The sequence below is a fragment of the Anabrus simplex genome, chromosome 9 (genome assembly GCF_040414725.1).
Source record: "Anabrus simplex isolate iqAnaSimp1 chromosome 9, ASM4041472v1, whole genome shotgun sequence".
NCBI lineage: Eukaryota > Metazoa > Arthropoda > Insecta > Orthoptera > Tettigoniidae > Anabrus > Anabrus simplex.
The window spans coordinates 145,418,476-145,437,172 of record NC_090273.1 but is presented as its reverse complement, the minus strand read 5'-3'; the positions used below and the strand labels follow the sequence as shown (position 1 = coordinate 145,437,172).

The following is an 18,697-nucleotide window of genomic DNA, read 5'->3' as shown; positions in this document are numbered from 1 at the left end:
AATATAGGGGTCGTAAATGTTTATATTGACAAACGTCGACAGTAGGATGATATGGGTTAAGAAACTAGTAGAAGCCAAAGACGTGGGAAAATTTCGATATCTTGGCTTATTCCGCGAATGCATCGCAGAGAGGATACGCTGGTTGCAATTATCAGACCTTCTTTCTCATTCGAGCTGTACTGATGTGCTCCTTAATCGAAAAGTTTGCTGGCGAATATTCATTTACGGACATCTTTTCCTTTCTGACCAAGACGACACCATTTTTAAAAAAATCCCCTTCCCTCTTTCTTTGCTTAACAAATCAATGTTCTTTCCATTACACTTTCTTTAAACTGAAAAAAGAGAAGTCCCAGATAATTTCTGGCCAAAGAAGCTAATATTAGAATCCTCTGGCGTAAGTAAATAAGATAATGGCGTGTGGCCTCCGAAGAGGCCTGCTGCAGGTCTTCGAATTGGAGCCTTTCTTTTTTTTTAATGCTATTTGTTCGGCGCGTCGACCTATCGTTTGCCCCTACTTGCACCGTATGATATGAACTGCGTGTAATTGGAATTGCGGAAGTGTAGAGTGTTGAATGTCAGGAAAGGAACGTTAAGGACGACACAAACACCCAGTCTTCAGGCCAGGGATATTAATCATTTACAATTAAAAACCCCTGACCCGGCCGGGAATCGAACCCGGGGCCGCCGGGTGACGGACGCGTTGCCCCCTACACCGCGGGGCCGGACAAGATGGGGCCTACCTGTGATAATAAATCTAATGATGAAGACTGCACACACACCCAGCTTCTGAATCATTGGAATTAACCAATGAAATTTAAAATCCCCGTCCCGGCCCGGAATCGAAACCGGGACCCTGTGTACCAAAATCCAGCACGCTAACCATTCAGCCATGGAACCGGATAGTAAATACGAGGGCTGTAAATAAAGCAGTGGCAACGTAGTCCAGACACTCGCAGGAGATCGGGCTTGGGAGCGGTCAGGTGGCGCTGTTGTCGATGTGTGACGGGCATCCCGTTGGGAGTGTTGTTGCTGTGTGGCGTTGAGGTGAAAAGTGTCGATTTCACCGCTCTAAAGCATGTTTTCAAAAGATGATCAACGTTTGTGGATTAAAGTAGAGTTTGTCCGTGGCAAAAATGCATCAGAATGTTATCAGGGATTACGAAAAGCCTGTGGTGAGAATGCATTACCATATATGACGGTTGCACGATGGGTCAAGGAATTTCGTGCAGGTCGGAATGAGACTGCGAATTAGCACTGCACAGGTGCTCAAGATCGGATTGACATCGTGAGTGGTCTCGTTTCCGTAGACCATCGATGGACTGTCCGGGAATTATCCGTAGAGGCTGGTCTCAGTCATCAAACGGTGTGGCAATACTGACGAAATGTCTTAATATGAGGAAAATTGCGTCCCGTTCGATTCACATAAGCCCACCGACGTACAGAAATGGCACCAGTATGCACTGGCTGGCATCCACCAGGACAGATACCGCAACGAAGGAGAAGCATTTGTGCTGCGTATTGTCGTCATTGATGTGACGTGGGCACGAACCTACGAGCCTGAATTAACGCGTCAATCGAAATAATGGCGTCACCTAGGTTGGCTACGTCCGCAGTAATTTCGACATGAAACCAGTCGGGTGAAGCTTATGCTGATCGTGACATACGGCTACGACGGTGTTATTCTTACGGATGCTGTGCCTGGGTGACAAACTGTCAACAGTGACTGCTATTGCCGATTTCTGAGACACATCTGCGCTCGGCTATGCAGCGCAAACGTCCACGTGTATTGCGAGGCGATCGCCCTATCATGTTACGTTTTTTGGCGTGTGGCTCCGGAGAGGCCTAGTGACCCCGTACAGGCGACCTGCACGTCTGTGAGTATGGGGCCCTACCTAGGATGATTTCTAATGCTTAAGACAATACACACACCCCCAGCCCCGAGCCATCGGAATTAACCAACTAAGGTTAAAATCTCCGATCCTGGCGTGAACTGAACCCGGAACCCCCTGGACCAAAGGCCAGCTTGCTAACTATTTAGCCATGGAGCCGGACTATCGTGTTACGTTATCATGTCGCAAACAATGTCAAGTTCTTAATGCAACGGTGGAACTGGGAGGTTTTAGAACACCCTCCGAACTCACCAGACTTCGACCTGTTTCCGAAGTTGAAGGAAACCCTCCGAAGCCGCCGATTTCCTGACATGGCATCTGTACCCCGCGCACTAGGGCGCTCCGTCACTATCATCAAGAGAGAACGCCTTGCCAGCGGTCTCCAACGGCCTGTCGACAATTGGCAAAGGGTGATAGACTTTGCGGGTGAAGGAATGTAATGCATTAAATTTTACTTATTATTTCATTAAATACTGCGTTCTATTAATATTGCCACGACTTTATTTACAGCCCTCGTAAGATGACAAGTTATGATTTTCCGGGATAGCCTACTGGGTTGAATTGACATAGATATGACTACGTATCGAATACTATGCGGCAGTGCTTTTCAGACGAAAAGACAATATCTCAGATGGTCATAATTTGTCAGTTGACATCGGCCGTGACACTAATGGAAGAGCAGGGCTGCCAATCTTCTGTGGAGCTTAAACGTTTGGCACAAGACCGTTACACTTGGAGAACTGCTGCCAACCAACCTCAGGGTTGATAACCTTAGAAAAATAACTGTTTTGGTGCAATTTTCGTAACGCCCGACGTCGAAGTCAATTTGGGATCTTGAATATTTTGCCCTTTAAATATCAACTATTTTTCATAACAACTCTCGGAGTCGAATAATGAGCATTTTTTTTGTTGCTAGTGCTAGTTGTTAACGTCACACTAACACGGTGAAGTTTTTTTGACGATGGAAGGTTGGGAAAGAAGCGGCCATGGCCTTGATTAAGGTACAACTCCAGCAGGTATCTGGTCTGAAAATGAAAAACCACGGAAAACCATTTTCAGGACTGCCGACAGTGGGATTGGAACCCACCGTCTCCAGAATGCAAGCTCACAGCTACGCGACCCTAATCGCACGGCCAACTCGCTCGGTCCATCCACTGCCATCTTTCGTGAAGAGCCAATATTTTATAATTATTAAATGACGTATATATATTAAATTCTCTATTTATGAGATCACGTGTTCTTCAGAGTAAGTTGTCTCGCCGGCCCGCGGTCCCCCCACCTCACCTACCACGCTCCAGTTTAGAACGCTGCTATAGACGAACCACTTCGAACAGTCCATATAACACAGGTTATTGCATAATACGAAATAAAAATAGTATCGTGTGCAGGATATTATTGAACAAAGTTGTGTCAGTAGAGAAGGGAGGAAAAATGTATCATTTACGAAGCCGGTGACTGCCCTGGTCCTGCTCGAGCGTGGGCTGGACTCAGCTGCGGGCGAAGGCCGAAAAGCCAATCCGAGGGTGAAATACTATTATCTAAGCAATTTTTCCCCTAGTGCAGGACACATTATTTTCGGTCACCAAGTTGCTATTGGCGACCAAGTATTTTTGAATATTTTCATACACTTATGTTTATAAAAAACAGAACGCATTGAAAGACTAGAGATAGGAAGTTCATATTCACAGAACATGTTCCTTAGTATGTTCTGCAGAAACGATTAGCATTTCAGTCTCCTACGTTCAACACGTGTCTCGTTGCCTAGTAGGCACTGGGTCCTCCATGGACACTGATGACTTGTTCCATGCGTGATGGCATCGACGCATATAAAGCGCGAATGGCGTCCGGGGTATAACCATCCATGCTGCATTCACCTGGTTCCACAGTTCATCTTTGGTGGTTGTCACTGGGTCACAGTGCCGCACCCATTCCACACATATTCTATTGGCGAAACGTCCCGTGATCGGGCGGGCCAGGGCAACAGTCTGACATCCTGACACGTGTTCGTGCAGCAACATATGGCCGCGCATTGTCCTGCTGAAATGTGGCGTCTGGGGTTTCGTGCAGAAAGTGTATGGCTACGGGTCGCCAAACTGTCAAACTGATGACAGTGCCCTGAACACGCACCAACTGTGATTTGTGGTTGTACCCAGTAGCACCCCACACCATCAGGCCTTGAGTTGGCGCTGTATGTCTTGTGCGAATACAGTCAATGTGATGCCTCTCCACTTGTTTGCCGCGAAACAAAATGCGGCCATCATTTTCAAACAAACAGAACCTGGATTCGTCCGAAAACACTATCTACTGCCATTCCTTTCACCAGCGATGTCGTTCTATATACTACTGCAGTCTAGCACGTTTATGTATATTACTCAAAGGTAGACGGAGAAGTGGACGACGCGCCGGTAACCCAGACCGTAATAAACGGCGACGGACTGTAACTCCTGATAGTGTACGATGTGTTACACTCTTGCGCCAAACCCGAGGAACACGCAGATCTGTTCTACAATTCCATTCGGAGGAGGCGTCAATCTTCTCGGGGGGTGGTCTAGGTGGTGCGGCCAGATCCATCTCGTCGTGTTCTACGGCCTTCTGTGAACCGTTCTGTACACACCCGTTGCACTGCCGACACACTTCGTCCCACACGAGCAGCAATTTCCCGGATGGATGCATCATGTTCTCTCATGCCAAACGCACTCATTTGACGGTATGGTTCTCGCATACGTCTCCGAGGCATCCTGCACGTCTGCTCATGTCACACTGATCCACTACCTTCGGTTCATAGCAACAACGACAGCCGCAGGCACATTTTTTTTCTAGTTGTTTTACGTCGCACCGACACAGATAGGTCTTACGGCGACGATGGGACAGGAAAGGGCTAGGAGTGGGAAGGAAGCGGCCGTGCCTTAATTAAGGTACAGCCCCAGCATTTGCTTGGTGTGAAAATGGGAAACCACGGAAAACCATTTTCAGGGCTGCCGACAGTGGGGTTCGAACCTACTATCTCGCAGGCACATTTTACCAGTCGGTGGTGGTGTGCCGAGATATCGATGTAGACCTTGAACCTGAGGGCCGACATGGTTCAATTGTTAATCATTTCTTCATAACATACTCATGCACATGTCCTGTGGATATGAACTTCCTATCTCTAGTCTTTCAAAATGTTCTGGTTTTTTATGGACATAAGTGTATATTCTTGAATCATATACATTCTGTAGGGTTTCAGTTTCACCCTTCATATGTTTTATAGAGTGTTTTTTAAACATCTGTTCCCTGTAGAAGTGATGCAGAGATTATTTTATGAATAGGCTATGTTCTAAAATTTCCGTCGTGCTGAGTAAGGTGGTAGAGCGCTGGCCTTCTTAGCTAATGTTAATTTTTTGCTCGGGGCTTTACGTCGCACCGACACAGATAGGTCTTATGGCGACGATGGGATAGGAAAGGCCTAGGAGTTGGAAGGAAGCGGCCGTAGCCTTAATTAAGGTACAGCCCCAGCATTTGCCTGGTGTGAAAATGGGAAACCACGAAAAACCATCTTCAGGGCTGCCGATAGTGGGATTCGAACCTACTATCTCCCGCATGCAAGCTCACAGCCACGCGCCTCTACGCGCACGGCCAACTCGCCCGGTGCTAATGTTAATAGGTTCGATCCTAGCTCGATTCGGTGAAATTTGAAGGAGCTCAAACATACTAGCCTCGTGTTGGTAGATTTAATGTTAAACATAAAGAACTCTTGCTGGCCAAAATGCTGGCAACTCGTCGTCTCAGAAAACAGTAAATGTATTTTGTAGAACGCAAAACCAGTATCATTCTTTTTCTACTCGTTTTGCCACATCCTGGTGGTGTTCTGGGTGCAAAGTGTGTCACACATATGGATTCGATGCTGTTTTCCTGTTTTACGGCGATACCTCTCCTGACGCCAACCCTATGTGCTGGGATGTATTCATAATGGTGTGTTTCCGTGCTGGTTGGGAGTGTGGTGTGTTGTGTGTATACGACTGTAAAGGGGCAAACACTAACACCTAATCAAGGAATTAACCAGGCTCAATTAATACCCCCAACCCAGCCGGGGATCAAAACAGGGATTCTCAACCAAAAGCCTCGACGCTGAGCATTCAGCCAAGGAGTCGGGCAAATCCAATATAGTTATTATTGCGGTATCTAATATTCCTAAAAAATTCTTCCTTCGTCAGAATATTACATATTCGCTTTTTTCTACTTGTGTGACGTCGCACTAACACATCGAAGGTTTTCAGCGACGGAAAGATGGGAAAGAGATAGGATTGGGAAGATGGCGGCTTTGGCCTTAATTAAGGTACAGTCCCGGCCTTTGCCTGGTGTGAAAATGGGAAACCACGGAAAACCATTTTCATGACTGCCGACAGTGAGATTCGAACCACTATCTCCCCCGAATGCAAGCTCACAACTGCGCGATCCTAACCGCATGGTCAACTTGCTCAGTCGCTTAAGAATTCCATTGTTTTTGATTTCCTATTCTTTAAGTTAAAAATAGATTTTCGTAACGTATTCCTATGTAGGAATGATTCGCAAAGAATTTTTCTAAAAATCTCCTGTTCTACAAATATAGGCCTAACCTTGTTATCGTATACATCTATATATATATAAAATAAGAGTTTTGTCTATACATTGCTCAGAATTTGAAAAGAATGGTATTTATGTATCGGTCATGTCCACAGTAACAAGAAAATGCATTTTTTACTTTTCCGTAATTTCTGTCTGTCTGTCTGTCTGTCTGTCTGTATGTATGTATGTATGTATGTATGTATGTATGTATGTATGTACACGCATCACGAGAAAACGGCTGAAGAGAATTTAATGAAAATCGAAATGTAAAGTCGGGTGATGAACCGCTACAATCTAGGCTATAAATTATTTTAATCACGCTGAGTGAAATGGTAGTTTAGGGGAAGGCCTGAAATTTAATTCTCAAATATTTATGTTATTAGTGGTCGTGTCTTAATGAAAATAGCTAGACAAAGATGTGAAATAATTCACTACAATATGGGCTATTCACGCGGAGAAAAATGGTAGTTTAGGGGAAAGGCTAAAATTTAATGGTCAAATATGTATTTTATTAGTGGTCGTATCTTTACGAAAATTGGTATGCAAAGTCGGGGAATAGGTCGCTATAATCTAGGCTATCAAAAATGTTATTCGCACTGAGTGAAATGGTGGTTTAGGGGAAGGCCTGAAATGTAATCTATATATATGAAATAAGAGTTTTGTCTGTGCATTGCTCAGAATTTGAAAAGAATGGTATTTCTGTATCGGTCATGTCCATAGTAACAAAAAAATGTACTTTTTACTTTTCCGTAATTTCTGTCTGTCTGTCTGTCTGTCTGTCTGTCTGTCTGTCTGTCTGTCTGTCTGTCTGTCTGTCTGTCTGTATGTATGTATGTATGTATGTATGTATGTATGTATGTATGTATGTAGGGCCTATGTACATGCATCAAGAGAAAACGGCTGAAGAGAATTTAATGAAAATCGGTATGTAAAGTCGGGGGATAAGCCGCTACAATCTAGGCTATAAAGTATTTTATTCACACTGAGTGAAATGGTAGTTTAGGGGAAGGCTTTAAATTTAATTATCCAATATTTATATTATTAGCGGTCCTATCCAGTCATTTATGTCTTATACATTTTTACCGTACCGGCTCTGATAACACAGATATTAATGAATTTGTATTTTTGTTGCTAAGTCCATATCAACGCCGAGCCACGAGAAAATGTGTTAACAGAATTTAATGAAAACCGCTATACAGAATCGGGGATAAGAAACTACTGTCTAGGCTGTAAATAATTTTTAGCTTCCCCGAGATGAAATGGTAGTTTAGGGGAAGGCGCAAAAAATTTAATTTTAAATACCGGTACCTATGTTATTGGTGCTATAGAAAAGTACGGTACTACATAACAAAAGTTTTAGACAATACAATTTCCGATCATTTATGTTTCATTCAGTTTTACTGTACCGATTATGATAAGAGTGGTATTTCAGAAGGCCTACAATATCCAAAGCGCTTAACACTGATCAACAATAATACTTTACATTGACCACTGTTTGTTGTGATGTTCTTCGTTTCTTATGGTGCCGCTCAACTCCGATAGATGGGATTACTACTGCGTACCGAGTATAACCAAATACTTTAATATAACAGCCTGACTGAACATTGGCGGGAAATAGCTGGGGAGTTGGGAAACTTTCTTCTTTAGCATGCCATTCCTCTGGTTCATACATTTTCTGATACTGCAGGAACGTAACACACTGGTTCATCATAGCATTCACCAGTATCCAGTAATCGGGAGATAGTGGGTTCGAGCCCCACTGTCGGCAGCCCTGAAAATGGTTTTCCGTGGTTTCCCATTTTCACACCAGGCAAGTGCCGGGACTGTGCCTTAATTAAGGCCACGGCCGCTTCCTTCCACTTCCTAGGCCTTTCCTAACCCATCGTTGCCATAAGACATATCTGTGTCGGTGCGACGTTAAGCAAATAGAAAAAAAATAGCATCATAGCATTCGAGCTATTCAACCCCTACTCTGAGGCACTGATTGGAATGAGTAATGTGCATATTTAACGGAATAATGACAGAGGAGTGTTCATGGCAGTCTGCGACCTGGTTGTTCCAGCTCTGGAACTTTGGACTGTTAGATCGGCACCGTAGTACTGTTCGTTGAAAGTGAGAAAGTGTGCGGTTTTTCATTTGATCGAGTATTTTATATGAAAACATTGCTTTCAATCGCTACATTCCTACTGACGTCTTGGTAATGACCTATGTTGAATTTAGTTAGGAAAACCACCAAGTCAGTCTTTCTGAGAATCCCGTAGCTGCAAACGACTGTCCGTGTGCGGCCATGAGTGGAGGAACTGTCTTATCTTTTTACAGGCAGCCGGCATAGAATTGACCCGGCGCAGACTGCACTCAGCTGCGGACGAAGGCCAAAATTAACTCCCTTTACTGTATCATACACAGGCACAGGGTAACCGAACGTATTTCTTACAATTTTAAGTGAATCTACAGCAACAATGAAAATTATATATATTTTTGCTATTTGTTTTACGTCGCACCGACACAGATAGGACTTATGGCGACGAAGTATATGTTCTAAGATGATGTAAATAATATAGCAAGCAGACACCGACTAATTATTACTACTACTACTACTACTACTACTACTACTACTATTACTAATAATAATAATAATAATAATAATAATAATAATAATAATAATAATAATAATAATAATAATGGCATGACTTCAGCTACTATGTGCAACTTATTTTATTCAATATTATTTAGGTTGCCTGGATGTCAGTTTCGACGTTCCGTTTCTCAAAGAGACGGCAAAGAGAACAAAACTCTACTGTTGTTGATATAATCCGACGTTCTCTGACAGGTTTTACCCAGTGGTTTTGAAATCCGCAGGCCAACACTCTCTAATTAAACTACAGACAGGGTTGGTACGTTTATTAGTTTATGTCCACTAGATCCCCTACACAGTGAATTGCTTAACACAATTACTAGTTCCACCACTACGTGGTAACTACTATAATCCACTTGTATTAAAATAACCGGCAAGTGAACTGCAGTTCCTGCCAGACAAGGAACTCCATACTATTGTAGAGATGCTTTCCTTGCTCGAGAGGCCAGTGGAATTAAAAAGAAAGACAGAGAGATAAAAAGAGAAACTACTCACAATAAATTGTAGAGTCTTATGTTCTTTTTCATGGATGAACTCTGTGCTTCGTACTGATCCTGTCAACTTGATAGAAATGCATTCTGGCACGAGTTCACAAATGTTGCTGGGGGGATGTAAAGTCATGCTTTACCACATAGCCCGAGCATGATATTGACAAATTAATATTATTGAAATTTTCACGCTTGCTTTTATGGTGCATTTATCTCAATATTCCTTGTACAGGCTCATTCCAGCCTACACAGATCTACACCGTATTTAAAACAACAGATCGAAATATTAATGTATGAGATGAGAAGGAAGTATCTGGCATAATTTTACGGCCGGGTGGCCTTCCTAACACCAACCTCAGTTGAGAAGCTAATGAACATTAAATGATGGTGAATGAAATTGGTTTAGGGCAATGGTTCCCAACCTTTTGTGGCCCATCTCCCCTTTCTGGAGGTTCACTAACACTATCGCCCCCTTTTCATTTTCATTGTATGCCTAATTTTAATTTGAAGTAAAGTGTAAATAAAAAAGCAGTTTTATTTTTTTAAACAATTTATTACCGTTTATAAAAACAACCAAACGAGTTTTATCCGGTCACTCTTAAAAAATAGAAAAAGTAAAATGTGCATTTTTACAAAGATTTTCAAGAACAAAGAAGTGAAATAATAAACTAAGATCATTGACGTATATTTAAAAAACAGGATTACATGTTTTCATTCTTAAATTGGAATCTGGAGAAATTGAAAAAGGTGACAGTTACAATTTGAAAAAAATAAATGAAAGTTTGAAAACCTCGTTATTGTTTTATTTTACCTTCTCCATGGCTGCTTTATGCTTGGTGGATTTCAGTTAAAGCTTGAATATCCGGCTTTATGTTCGCCAAGTTCAGGTGCAAGTCTTCTTTGAGGCATATGTCCAACTTTGTTTTGTGAGGAGCTGGACAACAGAACTAAATCCTTTTTCAACTAAGTATGTTGACGGGAACGAGATGAGAAGTGGTTCAGGTTTTCCCCACAGTTGTGGATAAGTGTCCATAAGCTTCACTCAGGCTAACTCAACCGCTCTCTTTGGAAATAATGTTCGCTTCACAGTCATACTTCAGATCCAGAAACTCCGTCGGCAAAGAGTTATCAAGCTTATCCACAGCTTCAAACGAGATCTAGAATCCAATCTGGAATTTGTAACTTGGTCAAACCTTCAAATCTTGATTCCATGTCAGTTTTTAACTGGTCAAGTTGATCAGTAAAAATTAGGACTTTGTGTTCTGGGAGCTCTCGTTATCTGACAATGAATACCTTTTAAGGGTCGGAAACTGAATCAACTCTTTACGGCCAATATTTACGTTGTGAATATCAAACTTGGCGATGAATGATGAAATAATTCCTTTGGCCTTAATAAGGTTCATCTTGCTTCCTTGCAGCCTTATACTGACTTCGTTATTTTTTTGCAAAATATCTGTAAAGCACGCAAGTTCCAAAGTGCGTTGCTTCAAATTCTCACTTAAAACAGTATCAGACGTGTCGAGAAACTCAGTAACCGTATCAAATAATTCGAAGAAACGGCGCAAACAGTTTCCTTTGGAAACCCACCTCACGGTCGTATGTAGAAGCAAGCGTTCGAATTCGTCACCATTTTCATGGCAAAATTGTCCGAACAGACGGTCATTGAGGGAATTAGCTTTGATATTGTTGACACCAGTAATAACCAGTTGTAGGGTTTCATGCAGGACATCACTCAATTTTTTCGCAGCTAAGTGTTGATGATGAATGACACAGTGAATAGTAATGACCTCTGGCACTTCTTTCTTAAGGTGAGCCAGAAACCCAGCATGACGACCTGACATGGCAGGAGCACCGTCTGTTGCGCAAGCGCTCACGTTTGTTAGGGAAATCTCTTTTTCCTCAAAATAATCTTGCACCACTTCAAAAATCTATGATCCCTTCGTATCAGTGATCAAAGTTCTAGCAAACAACATTTCCTCGGAAATTTCCTTTTGTTCAATGATAAACCTCACATATGCTAATAAAAGTGTTTTGTAATCAATCACAGTTGATTCATCAATCTGCAATGTAAATTTAGTTTTTCAACCTATGGGTGAGTTTGGATTCAACGTCAGTGGCCATTTCGTCAATTCGCCTAGAACGAGTATTGTTGCTCAAAGGAACCGATTGACTTATTATTAGGGCCCTCGCCTAGCATGATTTCAACATTTTTTTGGTAGCCGGTGAAACAAGAGTTTCGCCAACTATGTGAGGTTTACCACATTCAGCGATCAATAAAGACACCTCGTAAGAAGCAAGTATGCCGTTGTCGAGATCGGTTGCTCGTTTTTTTTTTTTTTAAATAATTCACTCACATCAGGCCGTTTATCAGCTTTAGCTTTGAGGTGTTGAAAATAACTAAGTTCTTTACTCACTTTATCACTTGATAAATTATCTTTCATTCAGGAAGGCTTCATGGCTCCTTTACTAGTAAATGTGTTATCGCTCAAAAGACAATGTGGAAACTGCACATTTTGCGGGAACGCGATAAAACCTCATTTTAAATACTCAGCTGAGTATTGACGACACTTCTTTTTTAATCCATTGAGCATGAACTTCTACACTTCAAAACAAACGCATGGAAACAGAAAATACACGCACAAAAACTCATGGTGAGGCACAAAAAGGCTAGTTGAAACTGAAGACGAATGTAGGTCAATGGCAAGTGTGTTGTGATGGCCGGAGGGGGAACGGGTTGATTCTCCAGTCGGCCGCGCTGAGCAACAACAGGTGGGGACTGTGGAGAGGGGTGAGTGCAGTGAATTGGTCGGCTGAAAATAACCTGTGACTCGTGCTACCCGGGAACTTCTACTGCACAGTACTATTTTAATTTTCCCCCTTTGAATACTCATCCCCCCAAATCGCCCCCCCCCAGTTATTTATTGCCCCCCTGATAACCCAAATCGCCCACTTGGGGGCGAACGTCCCCAGGTTGGAAACCACTGGTTTAGGAGGTGGAAGGAATCGGATGTGGCCTATGCATAGGAACTGTCCCGGCATTCGTCTGAATGTGAAAATGGGAAACCACAGAAAACCATTCTTAGGACAGTCGACGGTGGAGGTCGAATCCACTCATCTTCCGAATTCGGAGCTTGGCTCCATAGTCGTGGTGCGTTAACATGCGCGGCTACTCCGCTCGATAGATCGAAACATCAATACATTCATGAAATTAAAGCAATATAGCCTTAAAAACGTCTTTCATATTTCCTTTGATATTTCCAATCATCAATATCGTTGTGTTGTACTGTCACTACATTGGACATTAAAAACGTTTAATGACCTGCATCATCAGATAGTATTAATTAGAGTAAATAGCTCATCCTTAGTCCATATTAAACAATTACGCACCGAAACGAATTCATATACCGCGTATTACTTCGTAAATAGGAGATTCGCAGTTCATGCAACTAATAGAAATCGGTCCACATAATTATGATAGTGACATTATTTTGTAGATATAGTGAGGAAATGAAGTTTTCAGCTGTATTGTGATGTGTTTAGGTGTTTGGTTTTGCCGCACCGGAGGGTGACCACCATGCAGAGGTAGCACCACAATTCATGATAGAGCTGTACAACACCATCGCGGACCCAGGTGGCGTCACGCACGGCAGAACACCATACAACGCCAAGGTTGTTCGGAGTTTCATAGAAAGAGGTCAGTCAATGTATTCAATTAATGTCTCATTATAAAAACTGAAAATTAACACGTCATAAGACGCAATCACTGAATTCCAACGTTTTGTTGAAAATGTTTTTTCAGCAGAGCGTAACAAATGTTAGGCGCCTACTTTTTTGTCCATGCCCTGTTGTTTTAGAATATGTATGCATGTATTTATTTATTTATTTATTTATTTATTTATTTATATATTTTTTATTTATTTATGTATTTATTTATTTATCGGATATTTTGAACTTCTTGATCCTGCTCATATTCAGCTTGTCTTGTTCTTTTTAGACTATTTCTTTATTATCGGATATTTTGAACTTCCCTACCCGAATCATAACCAGCTTGTCTTGTATTATTAGAATATTAATTTATTTATCGCATATTTTAAACCTCTTGACCCTGCTCCTATTAATGCTTTTTCTTCTGTCGGTTTATAATTTACGTGCTTTACCGTGGATTATATTGGGCACAAGAAAATGCTAAATATCAAAGTTAATGAAAATTGTTAAGGATGTTCAAGTTTTGACCCAAAAAATGGCATAGTGGCTTTTAGTGCCGGGAGTGTCCGAGGACATGTTTGGCTCGCCAGGTGCAGGTCTTTCGATTTGACGCCCGTAGGCGACCTACGAGTCGTGATGACGATGAAATGATGAAGAAGACAACACATACATCCAGCCCCATGTCAGGGAAATTAACCAATGATGATTAAAATTCCCGACCCTGCCTGTAATCGAACTCGGGACCCCTGTGACCAAAGGCCAGCACGCTAACCATTTAGTCATGGAGCCGGACAAAGTTTTGATAATATTGATAAGATCAGAATAAAATTAACCCTCTGCATGTACAGAATAACTACACACCTCCAGTCACCTCATCCAGTGTTGCCCTTGCATATCGACGACGTTGATCCGGCCGTAAATAATATGGCATGTAGAACGTAGAATTTCCTTCTCTCATCCCCTACCTCGTACCAAGAAATGGGACTGACGGGTAGACATACAAATAAATCCTGCATTATCTTAGCATAAGCTGTCTACCATCATCAACATTCATCTGGACGCTTAATTAGTACTTTACCTACTACTACTACTACTACTAGAGGAGCATTCAATCAATACCGCTCGTTCTCCTATGACCCGAGCGTTCGTTATTATTACTTTTCTTTTGCAATTGCCTTTACGTCGCACCGACACAGATAGGTCTTATGGCGACGAAGGGATAGGAAAGTCCTAGGATTGGGAAGGAAGCAGCCTTGGCCTTAATTAAGGTACAGCCCCAGCATTTGCCTGGTGTGAAAATGGAAAACCACGGAAAACCATCTTCAGTGCTGCCGACAGTGGGGTTCGAACCCACTATCTCCCGGATGCAAGCTCACAGCCGCGCCCCCCTAATCGTACGACCAACTCGCCTGGTCGTTCGTTATTTACGTTACTTCGCTATTCATCGGAAACATTCGGCAACTCTCGCGATAATCACGCTCCGCCACTCAGTGTATTCGTGGAGGAAGTACATATGTGCGTTTGCTCCATTGTAGCTCACTAGTATCGAACACATCACTGTTAATCTTTATTCAAGCGGTCGTTGGACTTTATTACACAGGGGGTGAAAGTAGTTTCTCAATTTAACTCCCTTTGTGGCCATTTTCTTTCTTCTACTGATACCCTCATTTTCCAATGACCACTTCTTCTTCCTTTGCATCCGATTCGAATTAGGATCAAGTAACGTTTCCCCTTAAAACAGCAAACTCCACCACAAGACAGAAACATTTTATTGTAACAAATTCGCGTGGCTTGAATTGTTCATGGGAATTCCGTTGTTAATATAAATCGAATCACATTATTGTATCAGCTAATATTTACATAAATCGCCGTGCGTAGCACGAAGGGCAGTTACACGGGTTGGGAATGACTCGGAGAAGATGCTGGTGGGTTTATAGTATCTAGAGCCACGCTGCATGTAGTGCATGCCACAGATGCTGGAGATTCCAGAGAGCGAACACAGCGATCTAAGTGGTCCCACAAATTCTCTATAGGGATGAAGTCTGGGGAAATGGGGGAAATGGGGGAAATGGAAGTACTGGGAGTCTTCGTCGTGCTCTTTCAACCGCTGTCGGACATTCCTAACCGTGTGACGTCTCACTGCCTTGTTGGAAGAACTCATCCACCCCAAGCAAGAGTTTATGAAATGTGCAAAGATGGATTCATATCAAAATAGATCGGGAGTGGTTTCGACATGGATGAGTGGTGCCAGACAAAGCCACGAAATGTTCCTTCTAAGACCATAATGCTGTCGCTGCCAGCTTGTGTTCTTCCAGTAACGGTTGCTGGGTAATAGTTCTATGCTATTTCTCGCCAACGTCCACACGTTCGATGAAGCAGAAAATGGGACTCATCGGAGAAGGGAACCCAACCCATCGCCATTCAGCAGAGGTCTGTTTCCGATCTTGTCGTGTAAATTCAAGACTTTTCCGCCAATGCACACTCGCCATTACAAGCGCAGTGACCATTCGTTTGCTTCGTAGCCCCATATACAGGGTTATTCAGAAAGGATGGTGCAAAAGTAAAGCTGATTTATTCTTTATTGGACAGACGTACACGATCCGCAATGGTACTCAATGATAGAGATCTGCATAAGTTTATTGTTCATAAGTTTCATGTCCGTCCGTGTGCATTACGTTCTCACCGCCATAGGCACCGTTACTGTTATTAAAATGTTACTGGATTTGCTACTTTTACGGTTTTCAGAGACTCCGATGTGCCAGAATTTTGTCCCATACGAGTTCATTTACGTGCCAGTGAATCAACTGACATGAAAATTGTTGCTGTTATTATGTTTCATATGGACAGTACAAGCGATGAATATGAGCACACCGATAATCCCTTTCTTCCTTGACACGGCCGAGCATATCCTCGGTTCTCTTCCACTGTACCAGAGATGCGGTTTTTCGGATCGTCCAGTTGTTGCGATAATGGGGAAGTACATACAACATTCTTGGCTTATTTCTACAAAAATAAATCATAAAATCAGGTGATCGCGGAGACCAGAACAACATCGGGGAATCATGCTTTCCAGGACGGACGATCCTGGTAGGCTGACATTCCGTAGGCACAAACATCCAGTGGATTCGAAATGTTGCACCCAATGTGATGAGCAGTTCTATGCGGTGGGCGCGTGTTAAATTGCGTTTGAAAGGGTATCTGCGCTTTTACAGCAGCTCCTATTCGTGCAAATTACATCACACAAAACGCTTTCTCTTGCTGCGAGGTCACTATTTTGTAACAAACTATAAAATATCACAAGCCTACCGGCGGCGACTACGCAAACTACAAAGTTTTTCAATGACCACTTCTTCTTCTTCATCTTCATCATCTTCTTCCTTTACATTCAATTCGAATTAGGATGGGATAAATATCTAGTTACATTTCCCCTTGAAACAGCAATCTCCACCACAAGACAGAAACAGTTTATTGTAACAGATTCTTGTGGCTTGAATTGTCTATGGGAACTCCGTTGTTAATATACTGTAAATCGAGTCACATTATTTTATCAGCTAATATTGACATAAATCGCCGTGCGTATCACGAAGGGCAGTTACACAGGCTCGGAAGCAGGTGATAATTTCCGTCATCCTTTTTTAATAAATCTGTATTAAGAAGGGTTCGCTGAACTGTCCTTTTGGCCCCGTGTTCATTCTGAGGATGAGCTGCTCCACTGCAGCGCGTCGGTCGGCCTTAACGTACTTCATAGCCGTCGTTCACTACGCAGATCAATGGGACGTGGTGCTCCGCATTTCGCACGCCGATTTCGAACAATGATTCCATTTGTCCACCCGCGATGCACCTTCGCCATAACAAGACGCGAATAATTCATAAACTGCACTGTTTCAGAAGTACTGTCACTTGGCCCAAAAGCTGACAACCATCAATTTCCTAACTAAGATAACTCTCTCCTTTTACCCGCGACAGTGATATGTATGCAGAAGGCTTCATGGGTTACGCGTTGGCCATTACAATTGAAGCAGGTGATCACTGAATGTGACTTGTCTGCAGGCACGGCTTTTCATTAGGCTCAATGGTTCACTGAACCTCTGCCACAAAGAAGCCGCTTATTTTCTTAATCATTCTTATCCTAAGGGTAAAATCAGTTAGGGTATTGGTGGTTATTCGGCTTTCTTCACTTAGAACATAAGAGAGCTCTGGCCAGTCCAGCCGGGTGGTTCATTCTGACGAGTGAACCAGCAAAAGCTGCTAGAACAGCAGCAGGCGTGGTACAAGGTAAATGTAGAATTTCCTTCTCTGTCACACACTCTTTCTTTATTTCTTTCTTTCTTTCTTTCTCATACTCCCACTATCCTTTTCTTCCAAACCAGCGGAACAAAACGAAAGTTCGTCTCTGCTTTATTAACACTTAAAAGGGTGGGTGGGTTTAGTCGAAGTATTGCTAAGAAAATTGTTCTCAGTAGTAGCTTTAAGATTGCTTTCCTGTGGTTCATTCGTTAAAACCGGCGTTAATATGAATACGTCTGTAACGGCAAAAGCCTGAAACGTGCTCTTTAATGGTGGAAAACAGCGATAGTGTTCTCTAGAAACAAAATGTTTAAGTCTTCCATTAGAAAAACTACAAATCAATGCTTTTGGAATTCCGCTTGTTTCTCAGAATGTTTCTCAGATTGTTTCTCAGAACCGATCTTGGAGATGTAGAGTATTCAAGCCTGAACTTCAGTTTCGCTACAAATATTCAGCAGCAAAGTCATCGAATTCCATTTTTGGCTTAGGTGGGAGTTTATGTTATCCTTAAAGCCTGTTTTTATGTTCATTTTATCTCGAGTAGGGAAACGCTTTACCAATATTCTACATCCTTGAAATTACATGTGTGAACCCCCAACACCAAAATTCAAGTGCCGCCACTGATTGGCTGTGTATATAGCATTTGATTCATAAAGCACATACACATAGAAACAAGTACCAACTACTGATACTAGTAGAGGGATTAATAATTAACAGAAGTAGGTATTAGATGTTACTGTTTTCTCTTGCTATTATGTTCCTTTTTTCTTTTACAGATAACTCGAAAACGCAGTTCTTCTTTTTTAACATCTCAGGTCTGAGTGAGAATGAAAAGATTCTGGAAGCAGAACTTCACCTTTACAGAATGCGATCATCGGCACGTACGCGTCCCTCCTCTGTCTTCTCATCACCAAACTATTTAGTGAGTAAACATGGAACGACCAATTATTATGTACATTGTTTCATTAATTAACGTAGTTATGGACCCATAAATACTTGGATTTATAATATAAATGCAATATTTAATAAATGTACGGAGAAACCATTAAAAATTATGCAAAATTTTGAAAAATCTACCAAAAATACTTCGAAATTCGAAGTAGAAGGCA

The 18,697-nt window shown here is 42.2% G+C and overlaps 1 protein-coding gene across 1 annotated transcript in view; it reads left to right on the top strand.

Moving 5' to 3' along the window:
• LOC136881106 (bone morphogenetic protein 2) overlaps positions 1-18,697 on the top strand; it is a 103,790-nt gene that overhangs the window by 41,658 nt on the left and 43,435 nt on the right. Inside the window, exons 2-3 of the mRNA XM_067153743.2 lie at positions 13,137-13,290; positions 18,365-18,510. Coding sequence (XP_067009844.2) covers positions 13,137-13,290; positions 18,365-18,510 — 300 coding nt within the window. The remainder of the gene's footprint in view (positions 1-13,136; positions 13,291-18,364; positions 18,511-18,697) is intronic.